The sequence below is a fragment of the Odocoileus virginianus genome, chromosome 5, assembly GCF_023699985.2.
Source record: "Odocoileus virginianus isolate 20LAN1187 ecotype Illinois chromosome 5, Ovbor_1.2, whole genome shotgun sequence".
Classification (NCBI taxonomy): Eukaryota; Metazoa; Chordata; class Mammalia; order Artiodactyla; family Cervidae; genus Odocoileus; species Odocoileus virginianus.
Window position 1 is genome coordinate 79955162 of NC_069678.1, and position 20788 is coordinate 79975949.

Below are 20788 nucleotides of genomic sequence, written 5' to 3' on the forward strand. Positions count from 1 at the left end.
CCCAGCCATCAGGCAGGGACTACTTTGGGAAGAGCACTAATTCCCCATGTGGCCCCAGCCTGAGTCCTTCTCCAAAAGTCCCTCTTTGCATCCTCATACCTCACCCTGCCTTAAAGCCTGATTCAAGCACCATCTCTTCCAGGAAGTCACCCTTTAATGTCACTCTGCCACCTTCCCCAGCCAAAACTGACATGCCCAGGGCACCAGTGATACATGCCGAGGCCACAGTGATACAGATGCTGACGATGGCAGGAGTGCACCAGAGACCCATCTCAGAAGGGGCAGAATTTACAACCATGAAACCATAGTCCATATTCCTCAACCTCAACAGTGGTTACCAGGGAGTTTTCTCTAAAAATTCATTCTTATGTGTTTTTGGTTTAAGCAGTTTTTCCTTAGGTCTGTTATATTCCAGACACATACATACAAAGTTAAACAAAGAAACAGATCTCAGTGAAGGGGGCAAGCCCTGAAAGCCATCTGTCTATCATGTGGAGTGGATGAGTGTCTGATCATAACCACCAGTCCCAAGGCACAGATTCCATGTGAATGCTGTGTAAATTTTAGAAAGATGGACAATTATGGGAGATCAATAAAGGATCTAGAAGCAAGTAGGTATTCAGCATGTTTGTTAAATGAATGGGTGAGCTCAGGAACACATGTGCAGTAAGCATTTATAGACATACATGTTTACATGGCATTGCCTTTGAGGTGATTGTCTATCAGATGCCTATTCTGCTTCTAGTCTGCAAGCCTACAGAGGAACACAACTACTCTACAACCAGCTTGGAGAGGGCAGCATCCAGGAAGAGGCCAAAGATTGGGCTCTCTGGGGTCCTCATCTCAGCAGAGCTACTTCTCAGAGCCCGGGCCCAGCGGCTTCAGGTGGAGGTGGATGCCATTCTTGGAGCGTAGGACAAGTTGGGGCATCTGGATGGGTAGTCTCGAGGGATCCGGGGCAAACTCAAAACGGAGCAAGCAGAGGGCTATGACCACCTTTACCTCGTTCATAGCAAACTGCTGGCCAATGCAGTTCCTGCAATGAGCAGCACAAAATGACATCAGGCTATGAGATGCCCAGAGTGATGAAAATTAGCGCTCTAAGTGTCCAACAGAAATCAGTCACTATGGATGAATCACTGGCTGATCAATTGATTGGCCTGGGCTTCAGAAGCAGATCTTGGGGGCATAGTGAGGGTCCCAGACTAGATAGGTTCACAATGTGGGTTGTGACTTAGGGGTCTCTCTTGGAATGACTCACCCACCCCACCTGCCAAAGACACAAGTATGCTAATGGCAGGAAGAGGGTCCCTTGAACTTCCCTCACATCAGGGTCACCACACACCCAGCATGGCCGTCCTCATCCCAGAGTTCCCCCAAAGGATGTTCCATGACATCCTCCATCCTCACTTCTGGACAGGGACATTGGGCTCTCCTTACCTGGGCCCAGCAGAGAAGGGAATGAAGGCAAAGCTGTGGCGTCCGGCCACATTCTCAGGAGAAAAGCGCAAGGGGTCGAAGACCTGAGGGGACCAGGCTTGCTTGAATATCTGCCAAGTCCCAGGGCAGGCTGACCCCACAGAAGCACACACCACCCCGCCCAAACCCCGAGCCCAGGGACGGCATACCTCAGGGTCAGGCCACACTGTATTATTCCTATGGAGGGCATAGATGTGCAGAGAAATCAGGCTGCCTGTGGGCAGAGCAGAAGCCTGGTGACCAGACAGTCCTGGAACAGCCAGGCCCACCTCCTTACAGGGTCAGAATCCCCTAACTGGTGCCCCTAACTAAGCACCAGTCCCTCCCTCAGCACTGCCAGTGACAGAAAGTTCATAACCATCCTCAACACATCAAAGTGTGTTGGTCAACAGCACACCTACTTCCTATAGCTCCAGCACCAGGTATAGCACCTGACACAGACATTTGTAGAACAGAAAAGGAAAAGAGGACTGAACCTACCCCACCACGAGGAAGGACAGGCAAGGACTATTACCCACTTTCTACTTTCTCTTAACTGACTCTCAAGGGAAGTAGTTATTCATAATATTATGCCATCAGTAGTAACAACTACCATTCATTGGGTGCTTATTATATGTCAGATCCAGAGTCAAACACTCCTTACAAAGCCACCACACATAGTTTTTCAGCTTGTACATTGCACAGCATTATAGTCTAAGAGAATGATGCCTCCTGAAGCTGTTCAGGGCACAATCTGCTTGGTGGTACATGACAGCGCTGATGAATACTGTCTCTTTAATCCTGACAACAGCCCTGTATGGCAGGGACCCTTCTCACCCCCAGTTCATAGGAGACAGAGCAGAGGTGGAGAGGTTGGTGGAATTACCCACACATTGTGGAGCTAGGACTTTGATGCTGGCCAAGCACAAAGCCTGGTCTCCTCCCCTCTGGTACATGGGTAGAGAGAGCACCCACAAGGACTCTGGTTCCACCCCGAAATCTGCCCCATCCCACCTGCAGGCAGAGAGCGACCATCCACAAAGTCAACAGGCTTGCTGAGCTGGCGGTACACCTGGGGCACAGGCGGGTACAGGCGGAAGCTCTCCTTGATGCACATGGTCAGGTAGGTCATCTCTGCCAGATCGTCCCTGCCAGCAACACAAGCAGGGCTTTGTGGACTGGGGAGCAGCACAGTCCTGCAGGAAGGCAGGCCCAGCCAGAATCCCCACTTCACCGCCATCACACATCAGGGAGTCAGAGGGACACAAGTGTTCCAAGTGTCCAGGCCAGACGTGGAGTGGATGCTCAGGTGCAGGGGCCTGGCTCCACTTTTCTCCATCCCTCCCTCATCTTCCCTGCTAGGAAGGGAAAGCACAGGATCCTAGGGGTGTGTGTGCACCTGGCCATCAAAGGCAAGGTCACTCTTTCAGTGTCCCACAGAAACCCCACAAGGGACAGTTCTTTAGGTTCTGCTTCATTCCCCATGGAGCTGGAATGGAAAGGGTTAGGGCTGACATACATTGGCCGAATGAAGTAATAAATGCCAAACAATAACGAGCTTGGAGGGGGTGAGTAACTACATATAGATAGATAGATAGATAGACAGATGGATAGATATTTCTATCTTGCCACTAGGAAGTTCAGACCTCAAATGTGCTCCAGCTATAACGACTGTGCAAAAGCTTACTACAGAGCCCCAGATTCTAGGGTTTATTCCCCCAGTCCTCATTTTTCATTTGTGTTCTACATTTAATTAAATGTGCCCTTTAAGTTGCTTCAAGATTGAGATGGAATAAAATGAAAATTAAATAAATGTTTCAACTTCCTCCCTTCAGGCTGTGTTCACACTGTTCCCCAACACAGAGCACCCCGAGCACCCAACTCTCGCCCTTGGCCTTTCTGAGCTTCACACATCTCTTTAGAAAGCCAACTTGGGCCCACCCCTTTTGACTCCTCTGTTCTGAACATGGGGCCGCTCAATCTTACCCCACTCTGTGGTTTTCTCTAGCTTTTTGGTTCTGCAAGTTTGTCCTTCTAAAAACTCACCCAGGGCAGTATTGGCCACTCACCCTCATCCCCCACACTCCTAACAGCATCTGGCACCTGGCTGGACACCCTAGGACGCTTCCAACCTCTGACCAGTAAAACCACATCCTTCAAATCCCAGATACTGGAACTCTAAGTCAGTCTCCCTCAGTGAGTCTAAAGTTTCTCCCCTCGACTGAGCATTTTCTGTGGCCCCTGTTGTGTCCTATCCCTGGGCTGCAGGTAACACAGGACTCGAAAGCCCAAGGGGAAGAGGCAGAGAGAGGTGGGGCAGAGGGCACAGGCAGGAGGGGAGCCAGTCAAAATTGCCAAAGATCATTCTCCAGAGAGAGGTCAGCATCAACCAGCGTCATGATAGTGAGCTCAAGCTTGAACGAAAAAACAAAATAGTTATAAGTTTCTAAGTGATGAAGTTTGGGCAACAGCCTTTTCTCCTTCATCAGAGGAGTCTAGAGGCTGCACATGGCCACCCAAAAGCAGGTGAGAGGGAATCAGCTCTTCCTGCTACCCCAGCTCCGTTCATCCTCAGTTTTCAAATCCTTTCCAGTGCTCCCTGATCTATCTGGGAACCCAGGAGCGTCGTCAGGTTCTGCCACCAGAGGGAGCCAACCTAAAAGTCAGCCTCTTGACCACCTTTACAAGACACATCTGAAAATGGTCTGCGGTGAGAGAAAGGGCTCGGGGCTGTGTCCATGCATAGCTTCCCCTCAAAAGCCACAATCTGGAGGGGAAGATGACAAGGGCTAACTGCCCTCGCCTGGTTTCCAGGATGGCCCTGTAGGCGCAGCTCTTCCCTCGGACAGACTGGGCTCACCCACAGCCTCACTCACCACTTCAAGGAATCCCGGTCTCCAAGAATCTCTTGAATCTCTTCCCGACAACGACGCTGGTGCTCGGGATACAGGGACAGGCAGTAGAGAACCCATGAGATGGCACTGGTGGTGGTGTCATGGCCTGCGAACATGAATGTGTTCACCTCGGCCCGGAGGTCTTCGTCTGACAGCTTGATGCCTTCTTCATCCTGGGTCAGGAAAGCACAATGGGACAGCCCAAGGCATGTGAGGTAGTTCCAACAAGGCCTCACAAGAGTAGCTGTCAAATGAAGGTCTGGGAGAGGGAGGGAAATTCCTTTTCAGACTAGGGGTTTGGACCATCCTCTTGATTCCTATCTGTTCTCCCAAGGCCAGCTTGGATGACTCCTACTCCAGGAAGCCTTCTTTGATCCCTCTGGCCAAATGACTTGTGACCTTACTCAGTCCTATCAATTTGGCTCACCTGACACACACAATGCCTTCTGGAGGAGGAAGAGGTCTTTGTCAACATCTACCTCCTGTCCCTGCCACCTGTGAGAGTCAGGAGGCCAGGGCTAGGGCTTTCTCAGTGTCTGCATCCCTAGCATGAGAACTAATGCAGAATAGGGGTCAGTGAGCTTGTGGAATGAAAGGACCAACTGAATGAGTGAATAAATAAATGTTGCTGCAGGTGCTCAGTCACTTCAGTCATGTCCGACTCTGTGCGACCCTATGGACTCTAGCCCCACCCAGGCTCCTCTGTCCATGAGATTCTCCAAGCAAGGGTACTGAAGTGGGTTGCCATGACCACCTCGAATGAATGAATGAGTAATGTATAAAGTCCAAGGTTCTAGGTTGCTAAGATTCTTCAGAGTCTTCGAAGGCTGGAATTGGTCTTCTGTTTCATGTAGACCCAGTCTCCCTGCCACTACATCTCTCCCCAGCACCACACCAGTCACCTTCCCACCTCTGAGCCTTTGCTGATATATACCATGGGACAAGGGCTTCCCAGGTAGCTCAACTGGTAAAGAACCTGCCTGCAATGCAGGAGACTCCAGTTCGATTCCTGGGTCAGGAATATCCCCTGGAGAAAGGATAGGCTACCCACTCCAGTATTCTTGGGCTTCCCCGGTGGCTCAGACAGTAAAGAATCCACCTGCAATGCTGGAGATCTGGGTCCAAGTCCTGGGTTGGGAAGATCCCCTGGAGGAGGGCATGGCAACCCACTCTAGTATTGTTGCCTGGAGAATCCCCCATGGACAGAGGAGCCTGGCAGGCTACAGTCCACGGGGTTGCAAAGAGTTGGACACGGCTGAGTGACAGAGCACAGCCCAGCACCACAGGACAAGAAACAGGTCATATTTGCTGGGGAAAGAGGGAAAAGATGCTTAACAGCCCCTGCTGCTGTCTAGGGAGCCCTGTCCCAGGAGGACAGCCTGAAGACCCATGTCAGGGACACTTTATTAGGCAAGTGTGGGTGACTGCACACTCACCCGGGCCCCCAAGAGAATGTCCAGGAAGTCTAGGTGCCTCTTGCTCTGTATCTTCTCCCGCTCTTTCTCGTTCTGGAGAGCTGCTTTCCGTTCTCTGATGACCTGGTCTGGGCCGGGAGCACAGGGTGTCACTGCCTGGGGACCCACCCTCTGCCCAATAGGGGAACAGAGGTCTTGCAATGGGAGGGGTCCCCCAGGGGCCAGGAGGAGCTAGACCAGAACCTAGGCCTCCTGTGGGCGGGCGGTGCAGGAAAGGCCCACCTGTGTGGTCATGGGCCACCTGGCAGGCCCGCAGGAAGCGGCGGCCATGTGGGGTGAGAAAGTAGATGAAGTCATTGTGGTACTGGAAGGAATCGATGCGCTGCTGCATCAGCAGTGTGAGTTCACTGACCGCCAGGTAGTAGTTACTGTCCCTGCACAGTGGAGGGAGGGAGAGATGCTGAAACCCTGACCCGCAGCAGAGCCCCCGAGCAAGTGGAATCCAGTTCCAAGCACTGCACTCTCTGCCCGTCCTCTCCCCACCTCCCATGAAGCCCCATCAAGCCTCCCATGAAAGCCATGGGAAAGGCCCAGCTCCACCTGAGCTGGGGCTCCCTAGAGCAGGACCCCCCCCCCCCCTCAGACCAGGGCCCAGGAGTCCTGTCACCTCATACGCCCTCTGAGTCGACCCAGGTAGAGACCATGGTCAGCCCCCAGGGCCCCCTGACCTGTTGTTCAGGCCGCTGGTTCCTTTGCCAAAGGTGCATTTCATAAGCGAGTCTAGCGCCATGTGGCCCACATCACAGAAGATATCAAAGCTCTTTTGCTCACGAGCCTTTTTCTCCCATTTGTCCTAGAGCCCAGAGATGGAGGGTGATGTGGGGAGGGAGACCGCCAGGCTGCGGGACCCACCACTGTCCTCCCCACACAGACTCCGTGTCCCTGGCTTGGCCTCCATCCTACTCTTAAGAGTGGGGAGTGGGGGTGGTTCAGGCTCAGAGGGCAGAACCCACAGGCAGCCTCACCCAGCGCACACAGCCAGGGCAGCTGTGTATGAGGGAAGAGGAGGGCCAAGAGGTGGTAAGCTCCCCAGCACAGTCTGTGTGCGTCAGGCCTGCAGTAATGCTGGGGGGTCGGGAGGGGGTAGTCTCTTGCAAGCAGAAAGGCTAGCCCAGGGTATCTCGCGGATTATCCAGCTGTGAGGCTCTGAGCCTAACTCCTGACCCCTGACCCCCAGCATCCATTTCAGAGTTACTCTTGACATTATTTCAGGCAGTTGTGCTAGGCCGAGGATGAGGAGACACATTTTAGATATGAAAGGTCTTCCTAATATTCTCAAATATAGGCAGCCCTCCAGTCTGCTACAGTAGGAGCTTTCTTGGGGTCTCACAGAGGCCATTTGATGTGGGAAGAGGGAGTGCTGGTCTCCTGGTGGAGACAAAAGCCGGGGCTGTCAGGCGGCTTGGGGCGTCAGCACGTTGTCTGCACACAGCCGGCAGTAGATATCAGGCAGAGCAAGGCTCACACTGCTGCTGCAGGCAGAACAGGGCCTCGGGCCTCAGCAATTCCCCTCACTGCCCTCTCCCAGGAGAAACTGGGGGCGGGGGGCTGGCCCTGCAGCACAGGCTCCAGGATCCTGGCACAGGGAGCTCACCAGCATGACACGTGCGGACTCGGCGAACACGGCCACGTAGGGCTTCAGCACATCATAGTGGAAGCCAGGTGTGAGCAGCTTGCGATGCTGGAACCACTTAGGCCCTTGGAGAACCAGCAAGCCTTTCCCTGGGGAAGGCATGGGAGAGGGACGGCTAGTCAGTTCACACAATCCTGCCCCACCCCTGGCAACCTGGGATCAAGCACATGCCACCCTGCCTAACCCTACTCCCATCCTCCTGATCAGCCTGGCATCCAAACCCAGGTCTGCCTTTCAGTCACCCAGCCTCACAGTCTCTGGTGACATCAGCCTGGGTCCTGTCTTTCCACACTCCTTTCCACAGGCCCTTGCCCCAGCCAGCACCACCAGTAAAATCTCCTCCGATCACCTGTAGTGCCACCTCCTCCAGGAAGCTGTTCCTCACACTAAAACATTGCCCAGAGCCTTTGCCCTGCCTGCCCAGGAAAGAGGACACCCTGGCAGGACAAGTTGCCTGAGCTCCACCTCTCAGGCAGCCCGGAGGTCTCCTGCCTCCTCCGCTATTTCCTACTGAGAAGCTGAGCTTAGGGTGGCAACGTGGGGCCAGGTGGTCTGGTGGATGGAGTAACCAAAAGAGTGGACACTGGGCAAGGAGGGATCAGGCAGGGAAGGCTCCTGGTCACCCAGCACCAAGGACAGGGAGAGCAAGTGCCTACTCACCAATCCACTGGAGGAAGAAGTCATACAAATCTGGGGCCTTAGGGTCTATAACAGAAAGAGAAGCTTGGTCAAATGGGGACTGAGGGATTCCTGGAGGATGTTTGGTGATTTATAGGGTAGGGACCTCACCTGCCCAGACTTAGGGTGCAAGTCCAGGACCCCTCCCCACATGGCATCCCGAGCCCTCTGCTCTCAGGAAGCTCCAAATTCTCCCAGGAGTCCTCACCTCCTCGACTGTATACAGCTTTGGCATAGTCAGGATCATAGATGTTCAGGAAGCCAAGAAATTGTCCAAGCCAGAGTTGGTGGGCATAAGGGAACTGGTGAGTCCAGGACACCACCTTGTCCAAACTCCCGGTCTGCTGGATCTGAAATAGCAACAGAAGGCCAGGCCACTCAGGAACCCAGCATCACCAGCCAGGCCATCAGGGAAGAGAGGAGGCTGCCCGGGAAGGTGCAGGGAGCATCCCTCCCTCCTCCTGCAGCCCTTCCCTCCCAGCCAGTCACAGTCCTACACATCTCTGGGCTCAGTCCTCTCTCCAGCCCCAGAGCCACTGCTCTAAGTTCAAGCCATGCTTTATTGCCCCTGGGTGGGCACAGCAACCCCAAACTGGTCAACTTACTTCCATCTGGTACCTGCCACCAACCTATCTCCACTGCAGCCAAAAAGAGGTTTCTTTCAGCATCAAAGTTTTCATTAGAAAGATAATTCCATCTTGTTGTTCGATACACCTCAAAATCACCTCGATTCCACCCCTAAATCATGGGGCACTTTTTTTCTTTAATTGAGGACACACTATGTGCAGAGCACTGACTAGATGTCTCAGGGGAATGAGATAAACATAGTCCTTCCCATTCACTCTAGGGGGGGAAGAGTGATAATAAAACAAGTCAACAGAGTAAAATGACTGCAGACAGTAGTAAGTACTAACAAGGAAATAAATGAAGTGCTGGGAGAGAGACTTAACAGGGAGACCCTGCTGAGATAGAGGGACCCAGGAAGGACTCTTGTTGGAGAGGACATTCAAGGTCACACTGAAGGACGATACTGGAGCTGACCGTGTGAAGAGTAAGGGAGAGCACTTTAAGGCAGAGGGAGCAGCAAGCAGTGTCTAGCGGAGGAAAAAGTGTGGTGTGTCCCAAGAGCTGCCACTAGATGGGGCAGTGGCCGGAGACGAGGCTGGAGAGACCAACTTTGCAGGTTTTTCTAGCCTCATCTACTCATCCAGAGCTGCCTTATGTGAGTGCGGTATATGATAAATACCCTTCCAGGACATGCCTTTTTTATTTAAGATATTTGATGGCTCAGACGGTAAAGCATCTGCCTACAATGAGGGAGACCCGGGTTTGATCCCTGGGTTGGAAAGATCCTCTGGAGAAGGAAATGGCAACCCACTCCAGTACTCTTGCCTGGAAAATCCCATGGATGGAGGAGCGTGGTGGGCTATGGTCTATGGGATCGCAAAGAGTCGCACATGACTGAACAACTTCACTTTTTTTACAGTGTTTCCAACAACTGCCTAGTATTCCATTTCAGGGGTATACCATTATGTATCCATTTTCCCCTATTTTGAAGGAGCCTTTTAGAAGTACACTTTAAACTCTCCAGTGGCCTGCCCATGGGCTAGCGCCATAGTTTGGGAGACAGTATAGTAACAACTAATCTTCATTAAAAACCTGCTGTGTGCCAGGCCTACTTCTAAGCACCTTATAGCTTGACTCGTCACATCCTCAAAACCATTCTTCCCATTTCAGGGAAAAGTGAAGCTGTTCAGTCATGTCCAACTCTTTGTGACCCCATGGACCATATCCCACCAGGCTACTCTGTCCAAGGGATTTTCCAGGCAAGAATACTGGAGTGGGTTGCCATTTTCTTCTCCAGGGGATCTTCCTGACCTAAGGATCGAGCCCAAGTCTCCCGCATTGTAGGCAGATGCTTTACCATCTGAGCCACCAAGGAAGTAAGAGGAGCCTAAGTACAGAGATCTGAGGTTGCTTCCCAAGAACTCACAGCAATCTTTGGAGCCTGACAGACCTGGGTTTGAACATTGATTTCCCCTATTTTTCAGATGTGTGAACTTGGGCAAGTCACTGTGGCATTAATGAACACACAGGCAGGCATGTCATTAGTTGAGGTCATGTGGATCCTGGGTAAGGGAAACCCTTGACTGACCAGAAGTTTCCTCTCCTTCAAACCTTCCCTCCCATTCCCAATATCTTCCTCCAAGCCTCATCCCTGCATCTCCTGCACACATCCTCCTCCTCAATGCCCCTAAATTGCACTAAAGAGTATGGTCTGAACATGCCCTGAGGTACTTCCAACTAAAAGCATTCACCAAACCTTGTCTCATGTTACAAGGTAAACTGACCCTTGAGTTACACTCTCCAACCTATTCCCCTGGAAACTTGACAACTGTAGAACATCAACTGTGTTGCTAGGCAACATAGCTATGGCCAAATGAACGCTGGGAGGTAAATAACATCTGGACTTGGAAGAACCATGAACACCTATGAGAGCACCATGCTTTGGGCTTCTCTGAGTGTGGTGACTCTGGTAATGTGCATGACCTTGCAGGACACTTGGGACTGCTAGTGGACACAGGGATTCGGTGGGACTTGGAGATTCGAAAACAAGCTTGACCCACATCCAGGATGGGGAGCTTGTCTCCCTGCCTTTGGCTGGCCCCTGAGGAGCAGACAGTGGCTGATGGCTATGTGGAGGTTGTGAGGAATGCCTGATGTCGCCTTGCTGGCTGGCTGCCCATATCCTTGGAGGAGATGGATGCTAACTGTGCCTCTGGTAGCCTTGTGAGTCTGGGTGCTTGAAACTAAGTTGACCTCTTGGGGTGTGGCATCATCTCTGCACATTTGTTATATACCATTCCTCGCTCTTCGTACACTCTCTACCCAAGAAAGCCCATTGATGTTCTGTCTGTACCTTGGCATCCAGCCTGAATGACATCTCCAGGAACCTCTCTAACCTTCCACCAGCTGACATCTCTGCCTCCTCTGGACCTCTCCAGCCCTACCAGGGCCTTACCCGTATTCTGCCTTGCTTTTTATCTAAGACCCAAAAAATTTAATAAAACTAACATTTGGCATTCACCAAGTATTTGATGTGTTCAGATACTGAGCTAATGCTGCATGCAAATTCTTTTATTTAACTCTCAGGAAATTCTATAAGGTAGGCACCATCATAATCCCTACTTCAGAGTTGAGAACAAGTCAACTATGAGAAGCTTAGTCACACAGCTGGTTCTCAACAGACCTGTGACTCACACCCAGGACCCCTGACCTGACCCCACCCGTGGGCTGTGAGTTTCGCAGGAGTACAGATCATGTGTGGGGCATCCCTGGGTCACTATGGAGCTCAGCAGGGGGCTCCAGATACAGAGTATACTTGATAAACAGTGTGCTGGATGAACAGAATGAAAAAGGAGCTGACAAAGAAGACCAGAAAGGAGGGAGAAAGCATACAAAGCATCTGGCTAGTTTAAACATTGGCCAGAGATAGGCCATCTCATGAAGAACCAATCCAAGTCTCACTCAATCTGGGGAGTCAAAGAAGAAAGGCCACCATTAGCACTTCCTGTGTGGTAAACAGTACTGCAGATTTTTTTTTTTGTTTTCGCAGATGACCGTAGCCTGCCTACTCTGGCTAAAGTCCAGATTCACTGCTCATTTCCACATTCTTTCTCACGAAATAGGGGGTGGGAGGGGATAGATATTATTGTGTATCTCCCATAAGTCAGGTGCTACAGGAGTGAATTCATAGATCACTTCAGGTACCTAATACAGAGCAATTATTCCCATCTTACAGATGAGAAAACTGAGGCTCAGAGGTGTGAACTGACTTGCACTTTGCTTGTAGGTTAGTAGTACTCTGACTCGGGTTAGAGCCCCACGTTCTCTTCCCCATACTGAAACCTGTCAGGGTGGGGTTGCTGTGTTCAGATATATAAACTGTACACTGCACAATCCTAGGGTGTGCCGTTCATGACAAGGTCTGTGCAAGGATGGGCCCAGCTTTTCATCCTTGTAAAATTTCTTTTCATATTCCTCACCCACTCAATTAATCTATGTTGTATCTTCCAGAAAACAACCTTGAAGAAGAACACAGGACATTTGAAAATTTAGCCCCAGGAATCCTTGTCTAGACCAAGCTGCTTCTCCCAAAGGGGGACTGGGCTTGGCTACTTTGGCCTCCAGCCAATCATCTGTGGTTTTTCTAGGGTTCCTCTCCTTCCAGGCCATCTGTAGAGTCCTGTGTAATCTCCCCCTTGAGCCTTTCCCCCTCTGCCTCTGAACTCATTATTCTGAGTTCAACCCAAGGGCGTTTTAAGACTTTCACTGTCCTTGTGAACACAATGTCCAAAAGGTTACAAGTGAGCAACATAATCTCTGCCGATCAGTAAAAGAGAACCTTCCTTCTGGTGTCCCTGACCTCTTTCTTGCTTCCCTCTTGTTTGATATCCCTGGAAATAATCCCCTCCTCCTGTGTTTTTCTTATTTTTCCATCTGTGCTCCTGGGTTTTCCTTGCTGACTTTTTGATTACCATGACAGTGTCCTTTCTCTCCATCCCTCTCAAGTTCAATTGACAGGGGACAAGTAGAGGCTTAAATCACAAAGTCAGACTCACAGAATCTCAGGATTGGAAGAAACCCTTGGCTGATCTGGTTCATCTGTGCCTCATGTTTCTCCTCATTAGCTGTGAGTATCCCCCTGGCCCGCAGCATCCCCACCCAGGACGGAAGATTTGACCTCATGCTGACACATAGCACACGCACAGCACATACACAGCCTAAGCAAGCTCTGCCTCCCCACACCCAGATTTCTTCTGCATGCCCTTGATCACCCCAGGAGCCTGGCTGGAGTGAGGATAGCTCTTGGTACCTGGCCCCACTAGTGGAGCGGTTGCCCCATCAAAAGGGCTGGGGCATCCTCTTTCAAGGGGTCATGGCTTCTTGGCTAGCTTCTCTGGGTTACTTAACTGGACATCTCAGATCAGCCCTCAGATGACCCAAGTTGGGACGCCTACAGAACTCTGAGGTCTAGGCCAGCTTGTTTTTCTCCAAAAGGAAGGAAGCAGGAAAAGAGCAAGTCGTGGAGATAATTCACTGACCCGGGCTCCAGAGCCACACGCCACTCGTCCTCACATTTGCAGCCACTGTAGACATCACCAGGAATAAACAGGAGGGAATGGGAAGAGCAAGCATGGGCACCACTCTCTTCCCTGCCTCCTCAGAACTGGAGGAAGTTTTGCTCTGAGGAGTAGATCTGAAAGAGATCTCAACATTGCCACACCACAGTCCTTCTTTATGGGTGGGAATGGTACGTTCCAAAGAAAAAGAGAACCATTCCACAGGAGTTAGGCCGACTGGGATTCTGACAGAGGCACTTTCTGCTCCCCCCCCCTTTTAATGAGCCTGCCCAAGTTGTCAGTCAGTTGAGCCAAATCTCAGAGGGTGAGTGTTCCAGAAACAAGAAACCCGCTTAGCCAGCCTGCTGCAGCCACAGCTCTCCCATGGGGAACAAACAAATCTGTTCACAAAATGGGGCAGCAGTTCAGAAAAACAAATTGTTAAGGAGGGGAGGGGATGGGCTTTCCTCTTCCTCAGCCTGCGGGGCTCCCTTGAGGCAGGTCATGCTGATCTCCGGTTCCCAGAACCCAGAGTTGCCTGGCCCAGCTCCTTCACTACGTGGGAACTTCTGCCCCCAGAGCTCGAACATCTCAAGCAACCAAGAACTTACTGCTTTTCAAAATGTAGTAGTCCCAACCATCTCTGGATCATCTTAATTCTTACTTCCCTAGCAGTCCACTGCTTAAGACTCCTCACTCCCAGTGCAGAGGGCACAGGTTCAATCCATGGCCAGGGATCTAGGCTCCCCCATGCCACATAGTGTGGCAAAAAAAGAAAAAGATTTAAAAATTAAATAAAATAAAAATTAAAACCCTTTTTATATAAAAAAATTAAATAAAATAAAAATTTAAAAAGACTCCTTAGTCACTGAACTAAAAGCTGCCAGCTTGTGGCCTTCCCCATGAGTGTGCAGTCTGCTCTCTGGGGCTACACAGGCTTCTACTGTCACTTGGGAGTTGGGGGCCAAATCCTCCTGGGTCTGCTCTCCTCCAGTATGGACATTCCTAGATGCCCTAGGGTGCTGTAGTCTTCCCCACTCCATGCGCCCTGCCCTGCCCCACACACATACCAGATTCATGAGCACTCAGCATGTTTGTGAGCCCCAGGCAGTGTCAAGGACAGCAAATCTGTGTAGTCAAAGCCAGAGGGGTTGGGAGTACTTGACAAGAAGCAAAAATTGAGACGAGGCAGCATCCCTGAAAAAACCATGAAAATCAGTGAGGAAAAAAAAGACTCAATTTACACAAACTCTTTGGAGATTCAGCTATGAGGATGAGCAGGGAGCCATGGGGAGCTTGGAGGAAGCGATCTATGTGTGATGCTCCAAGGAGCAGAGAAATGGTTTCCCCCAACTCTAGAGATGAGTAAGTGACTTTATCCTCCATCTTCCCTTTCAGAGACAAGTATACTACTGCACATGTATCTGTGAATATATGTGAATGCATAACACATGGAAGCAACCCCTGGCTCAACAGATGGAGCTTGGGAAGCTTTGGATAAGGTTGACACAGGTCACCTCAACTCTTCTAGCACCACATATTGGCTGGGAAGTATGGTGGGCCTTGCCCAGTGGCACACAACTCTCAAGTCTAGGTTTTTCAGTCCCAAAGCCTGCGTATGCTCGACCTCCAACACCTGTCTCTGTCTTCAACACCAAAGATGAACTCCAGCACCAGGAATAACCAGATTGGAGTGGAGCACAGGAAGCAATCCAACACCTAAGAAGACAGAAGGGCAGAGATCCAAGAGGCACCCAGGAGTCCAGGGGAGTGTAAACATTGGCCCTCACCCTGTTGAGTGGCTTTGCTGCCCAGAGTTGGGTCTCCCAGGGATACACTCACACATTCAACAAATGGGTGTGGAGCACCCACTCTCAACGCCAGGACCTGGTGCTAGTTCCCAGGGACATAGTGTGAACAGGACAAAGCCCTGCCCTCCCCAAACTTACTTGCCAAGTAGGGAGAAAGGAAATCAACAAGAATCAAATACATCAGGCATACAATTTCAGGTAGTGGCAACTCTTGGAAGAAATATAAAGCAGAAAAGGGGTGCTATTGTAGACAAGGGATTAGAGGATCAAGGAAGCCCTCTCTTAGGTGACATTTGAGCAGAGGTTGACAGAAATACCTTCTAGAAAGCCTCATATTATTGGCCACAATCTGCCCCTCAAAAAATTCTTTTTCCTCAACTATCTCTCCACCCCTCTGCTCCTTGCTCCTGGTAATGCAGCCTTGCTCTGCTTCACAGAGAAAAGTAGAACCTTTCAGAAAAAAGATCCCTTAAAGTCAGCTATCAGACCTAAAGAACCACTGCCTGCTCCCAACCTTCTCTCCTATTCCAGCAGAGGAGGTATCCAGGGCTTGTCCAAGGTCACTCCCTTTGGATTCTAACCCTCCCCTCAGGTACCTCAACTGTCAGTCCCTCATCTCTTGCCTAACACAGACCCCACCCTCTCCCAGCTCCTTGCCATTTGACATTTAAAACATGTTCAAGTCTCTCGCCCTTGACCAAACAAAGCCTCCTTTGGTTCCGCTTCCTCCTCCAGCTACCAACCGTTGCCCTCCTCCCTTCATAGCCCAGTTCCTCAAATGGGCTGCCTCCAGGGTTTCCACTTGCTCCTGCCTCAGCCCCCACCTCTCCAGCAGTGATGGGACATGGTCAGCTCCCCCATCTCTCTTGAGCTCTCTCCTGGTTGTCCTCCTACCTCTCCTGATGCCCCTTCTCAGCAGCTCCTCACCTATCATTTGTTAATCAAAAACTGAGGCTCCCCAAAGTCCAGCCTCTAGTCTGCTCCCAAGATGCACTGTCTCCCTGAAGGCTCTTACCTACTTCCATTGCCTCCTCTGGCATCTACCTGACTGGCTCCTAAATGGATCTCTCATCCCAGCTTACCTTTCTCCTGAGCTCCAGAAACATGACCAGTCACCCCCTCAATATTTCTGCATAACATCCTCCAGGCCCCTCAAGCTCAGCATTTCTGAATGTGAACACAGCATGTTTGCCCCCCAAATCTGCCCCTCCTCCCGTACCTACGGATGGAAACACCATCCATGCTGATACCAATCAGAAACAAGGGATGATGTTTTCTCTGAGATTTATATTAATACTGAGGGAGACGCCCTGTGGAAGCTGCCCCTCTCCCCTGCAGATCCACGAAGAGACTTTTACATTGGAATCAGCTAACCAAAATTCAGAGAACCAAATGTAGCTGTTCTGGGGTTGGGGGCTGGTGTGGGGAGGAGGGAGGTCCTGCCAAGAAACACCCCAAATCCAGAACCTAAGGTTCCCATACCCAGACACTGACAGGTGCTGTCCACCCCTGAGCCCCTGCTTCCTGGGTCTCAGATCTCCACATTTCTACACATAGACAGACACAGAAATTGATTCCTCAAGGCTATCTAGCAGTCTTGTGGCTCAGGGGTCCTTTCTCTCTTTAGGTTACTTTGCCAAATTCTGCTCTGAGTCAGCTGTGTTGATGCCACAGTCTTAACAAAGCTCCCAGAGCAATCCTATGTCCCCCTTCTCTTGGTACATGAAGGGAGTCTCCCTTACATCTCATATCTGGCCACGGTGAAGGCATCAATGCCTCCTCTCCCCCCATGCCCACAACACCAAGACAGCCTGCTCTGCCTCTCATTTCCCTCATCCAGCTGGCTCACGCCATCAGCATTGCCCCAGCCTCCAACCTGCTCTCCCTGCCAATCTAGTCTTCACCCAGAAGCTAAAGTTTATCTTTCTACCACACAAATCTGAGCTCTTCACTCCCTTGCATTAATCCACTCCCTACTTCCCTGTTGTGCTCACAATAAAGCCTTTTGACCTGGCCTGTGAGGCCCCATGTGATCTGTCTCCAACCCCACTTCAGTTTTATTTTCTCCTCTTTGCCCTCTCTCTCACCCCTCCAGAAGCACAGAACTACCCACGCAGGCACATATAAGACTTTGAGAGACAAACATTTGTTAAACAAATTAATTTCTTAAACACACAATGCTCTTTGTGGCCTCTCCCTTTGGTATCATCATAGGTATCATCTTCCTCCCTTCCTTCCGCACTTTCATGGACTGCTACGTCCAGATTTTTCTCAGTCTCGGCACAGCAACCCCTCCCTGGGCCCTAGGATCTGGAACACTGTGCTGTGTTATCTCTCTCTCACAGACCGGGTTCCCCTAGGGCCCAGCTCCAGTATTGTTCCTTCCTCCTCTGGCCTCAACATAGGGCCAGACCCAGAGTAATTGGTCAAATAATGCTAGCTGCTTGGGAACAAAAGGACCTTATCTGGCTCCCGAAGACTGGGTTGATTTAGGAGGAAGGAAGAGGATGAAGAAAGCAAGTGCTTCCTTGTGTTTTGCAACAAGAGTCTGCCTACGATGACTGACACATGATGTCTATCTGCCCAGCAGTTTGCAGGATGAAGTGAACTCGCTCAGTTGTGTCCGACTCTTTGTGACCCTGTGGACTGTAGCCTACCAGGCTCCTCTGTCCATGGGATTCTCCAGGCAAGAATACTGGAGTGGGTTACCATTTCCTTCTACCTATACTTTATCTCTGTCGATCCTCTTCCAACCCAGCAAGGTAAAAAGGCTTTTCTCAATGTGGAGAAAAGGAAGTGGAAGCACAGAGAGGAAGCATGGTGAAGGCCCATGATCAATGTCTACTGAGTGAAAATAAGCCACATCCCCAGGCCAGCGCTCTTCACTAACCTGCACATGGTCAAGGGAACCGTCCCCAGCAATGAGCAGGACCAGGAAAGAGGGCTTTTACAGTCTCAGGAAATCACCTGCCCTGGGCTTGGAGTTGGCATTCTCCTTTCTCTCCTTCCAACATAGATTAGAGCCTTGGGCCCCTCCTGGGGGCCCCAACTTCCAGTCAACAATATGGCTGAGCACCTATTATGTGCTGGGTCCTCTCTGGGCCCCAGAGTGGGATGAGGTAGACCCTGAAAGAATCCCCCTGCCTCAAGATGATGCATTCTAAGAATTGAGGGGGCTGACGGGTAGAGGACAGACTGTAACTGGTGGCCAAGAGGGGAGAAGTGAATCCTGATGGACGTCTCTTCCTGGCCCCTGGGGCCCTTCCTTTTACCACCAGTCCTCCTCCTTTCTTTCCTGCTTCCATCACCACGAGGCCCGAGAATCAGACATGCAGTTACTCTGTACAGACTGACCATGTCCTGATCAGTCATGGACTGATCAGCAGACAAGTCCATTCATCTGAGAGCAGAGGTGCCAAGCCCTGGAAGAATGCAGGGGTGTTGAGCCTGCCATGGTTCCCCAGGAAATATTTGTTGTGTCTGAGAGAAACCACCTCTCCAGGCCTTGCCCACCCTTCCTGGCGCCAAGGCCCTTCAGATATTTGTGTGAGAGCCAAGATGCCAAAGCTAAGTTGTGTTCCAGGTCCTTAATACATTCTCAAGGTAAGGGCAGGAGCATCTGGGGGAAAGAGGGCAGACAGCACTGATGTGGGGTTCACGAAGCAAGGTCTCTGTCCTAGGAAAGCCCACAGGCTGTTGGCAAATCCAGCTTTGATGGAGGCAAGGAGAAGAGGAGGAGACACGAGAGGAAAGGGATTGAAGTTCTCCCTGAATGCCTCTTTTCCACATTAGGGTCATACCTCAACCTTCCCATGTAGAGAACATCCCTGTACTTAATACAGCACCCCCCAGATAAATCCTGGCCCCTCCACTTGTCTTCTCCATCATTGTCTCCTCTGTTGATACCCTGCCCTACTCACCCATGCTCACTGTCTGTTCATACAGTGATACCTACTTTGGGGAGGCTTGTGCTGTACCCTGAGGAGACAGGGAAGATTCAGACCGGATCTTCACGGTCAAGTGAGGATGATGAGCAAGCAAACAGAAGATGACAACCATACAGGACAAGTGCTGAGATACCAAACCCGGGGCTGATGCAAAACACTGGTGAGGCACCCCAGCCCCTAGGAACCTGGTGGCAGCAAAGGCTCTGGTGTCTGTTTTCCCCCTAGAAAGTAAGCTCTTTGAGAGCAGAGCCTGGGTCTGATTCATCTTCCAGACCTTTCTGTCCTTTTCTGGGTGTGTCTAGGATTCAGGTATGTTACTAGGCCATCCTAAGATGACAGTTATTTGTAGAGACTTCTTACCTGGGCTTCCCCACTGGTTCAACAGTAAAGAAACTGCCTACCAGTGCAGGAGATGCAGGTTTGATCCCTGGATTGGAATGGTCCCCTGGAGGAGGGCATGGCAACCCACTCCAGTATTCTTGCCTGCAGAATCCCATGGACAGAGGAGTCTGGAGGGCTACAGTCCATAGGGTCACAAAGAGTCAGACACAACTGAGCGACTGATCACATTCTTGATCCCACCCAAAGGTAAGGCTTATCCTGAGTGTCAATCATGAAGGAAAGGCAATTCCCTAGATTCCTTCTGGGAAAAGTTTACTCAGGATGTAGTAGAAGTCTATATTCCTCCCTCAAAACCTTAACTTCTGGCAGCTATACCTACTTTCCCAAGCCTGGCTCCAGATCAAAACACTTCGGGGCATTTTTTAACTCAGACCCCTAGCTCCAAAATGTCAGAGTCATCAGGGCTCAGGGGCCAAGGAATCTGCTTCTCCCAGTTGATTCCAATGCAGCTGGCCCTTTCTGTGTGTTCAGAAACCTCTACTCTAGATCCTCATGGAGGTAGGAACTAAGAGCTCTTCCTGACAAGGGGTGTTAAAGGTCCCCACCGCCCTGAGATAACTGGGAAGGATGAGTCAGAATATGAACCCAGGAAGTTGCCTAGCCCCTGACCCAGTCCATAGGCATGGCAGGGAGAACTCCACCTCTGGGGGCACCAACTTTTTAAATGGTTCAGGAGGTCTCTCAGGGGAGAGCACTTGTCCCTGCCTTCACTTCCATTTTCTGCCGTAAAAAGGGAAATATTTACAGTGTACAAAATAAGAGGATACTGGTTAAGCTCTAAATGAGATTGCCTAGTTGGATCAGACTATCCAGAAAAATTTTTTCCCCAGGTTATCCCTGAGTCCTTAGCAGAGCTCTCTCTGAACCTTGAGCCTCAGAATGATGGGGAGGAGTCTGTGGCCCTTCTGGATTCCAGGTTTTAAATGCCACCCCCCATTCCCCACCCCCACCTGAGGCCAGCTTGGAAAGTGAGAGTGAAGGGGAGACCCAGTGGGAAAGATGAATTGGAATCACGGCTCACAGAACCCCATTCCTCTGCCCAAGCATAGGATCTCCTTCCATAGCCCCCAGCAGGTTAGGCCAGACTCCCAGAGGGGAAGGAGGCTGGTTTCTTTCTCTATCCTCCGCCCAGTCACTTACCTCAAGGGCATGCCCAAAGAGCCAGTGGGTGGGGGGCCCTGAGAATCTGTCCATAGCTCTGGCTAGCATCTGCCTCCGCAGCAGCAGGCGAGTGAGCTTAAGGAAGCCTAAGACCAAGACCAGTCCAAAAGCCCACAGGCTCAGGTGGGAGAGACTCAGGGAGAGCAAAACCATGGCTGGAGTCGCAGTCGCCCAGGTTTCTGCCTGCCTCCTACTGCCCTCAAGTT

General features: G+C 51.0%; 1 protein-coding gene and 1 long non-coding RNA gene across 2 annotated transcripts; one reads left to right on the forward strand and one right to left on the reverse strand.

Annotated features, from left to right (window-relative positions):
- Positions 1 to 612: 612 nt before the first annotated feature.
- CYP4B1 (cytochrome P450 family 4 subfamily B member 1) lies at positions 613 to 20780 on the reverse strand. Its single transcript, XM_020877137.2, has 12 exons — positions 20562 to 20780; positions 8347 to 8488; positions 8121 to 8165; positions 7422 to 7549; positions 6496 to 6620; positions 6050 to 6201; positions 5789 to 5895; positions 4335 to 4525; positions 2473 to 2606; positions 1629 to 1693; positions 1441 to 1523; positions 613 to 1036 (listed from the first exon to the last, which is right to left on the reverse strand). The coding sequence occupies exons 1-12, from the start codon at positions 20733 to 20735 to the stop codon at positions 853 to 855; spliced, it is 1530 nt and encodes a 509-aa protein (XP_020732796.2). The 5' UTR covers positions 20736 to 20780; the 3' UTR covers positions 613 to 852.
- LOC110127075 (uncharacterized) lies at positions 10008 to 11225 on the forward strand. The gene is made up of 2 exons (XR_002310631.2): positions 10008 to 10928; positions 11033 to 11225. It is a non-coding gene; the product is annotated as an uncharacterized lncRNA (long non-coding RNA).
- Positions 20781 to 20788: the final 8 nt, after the last annotated feature.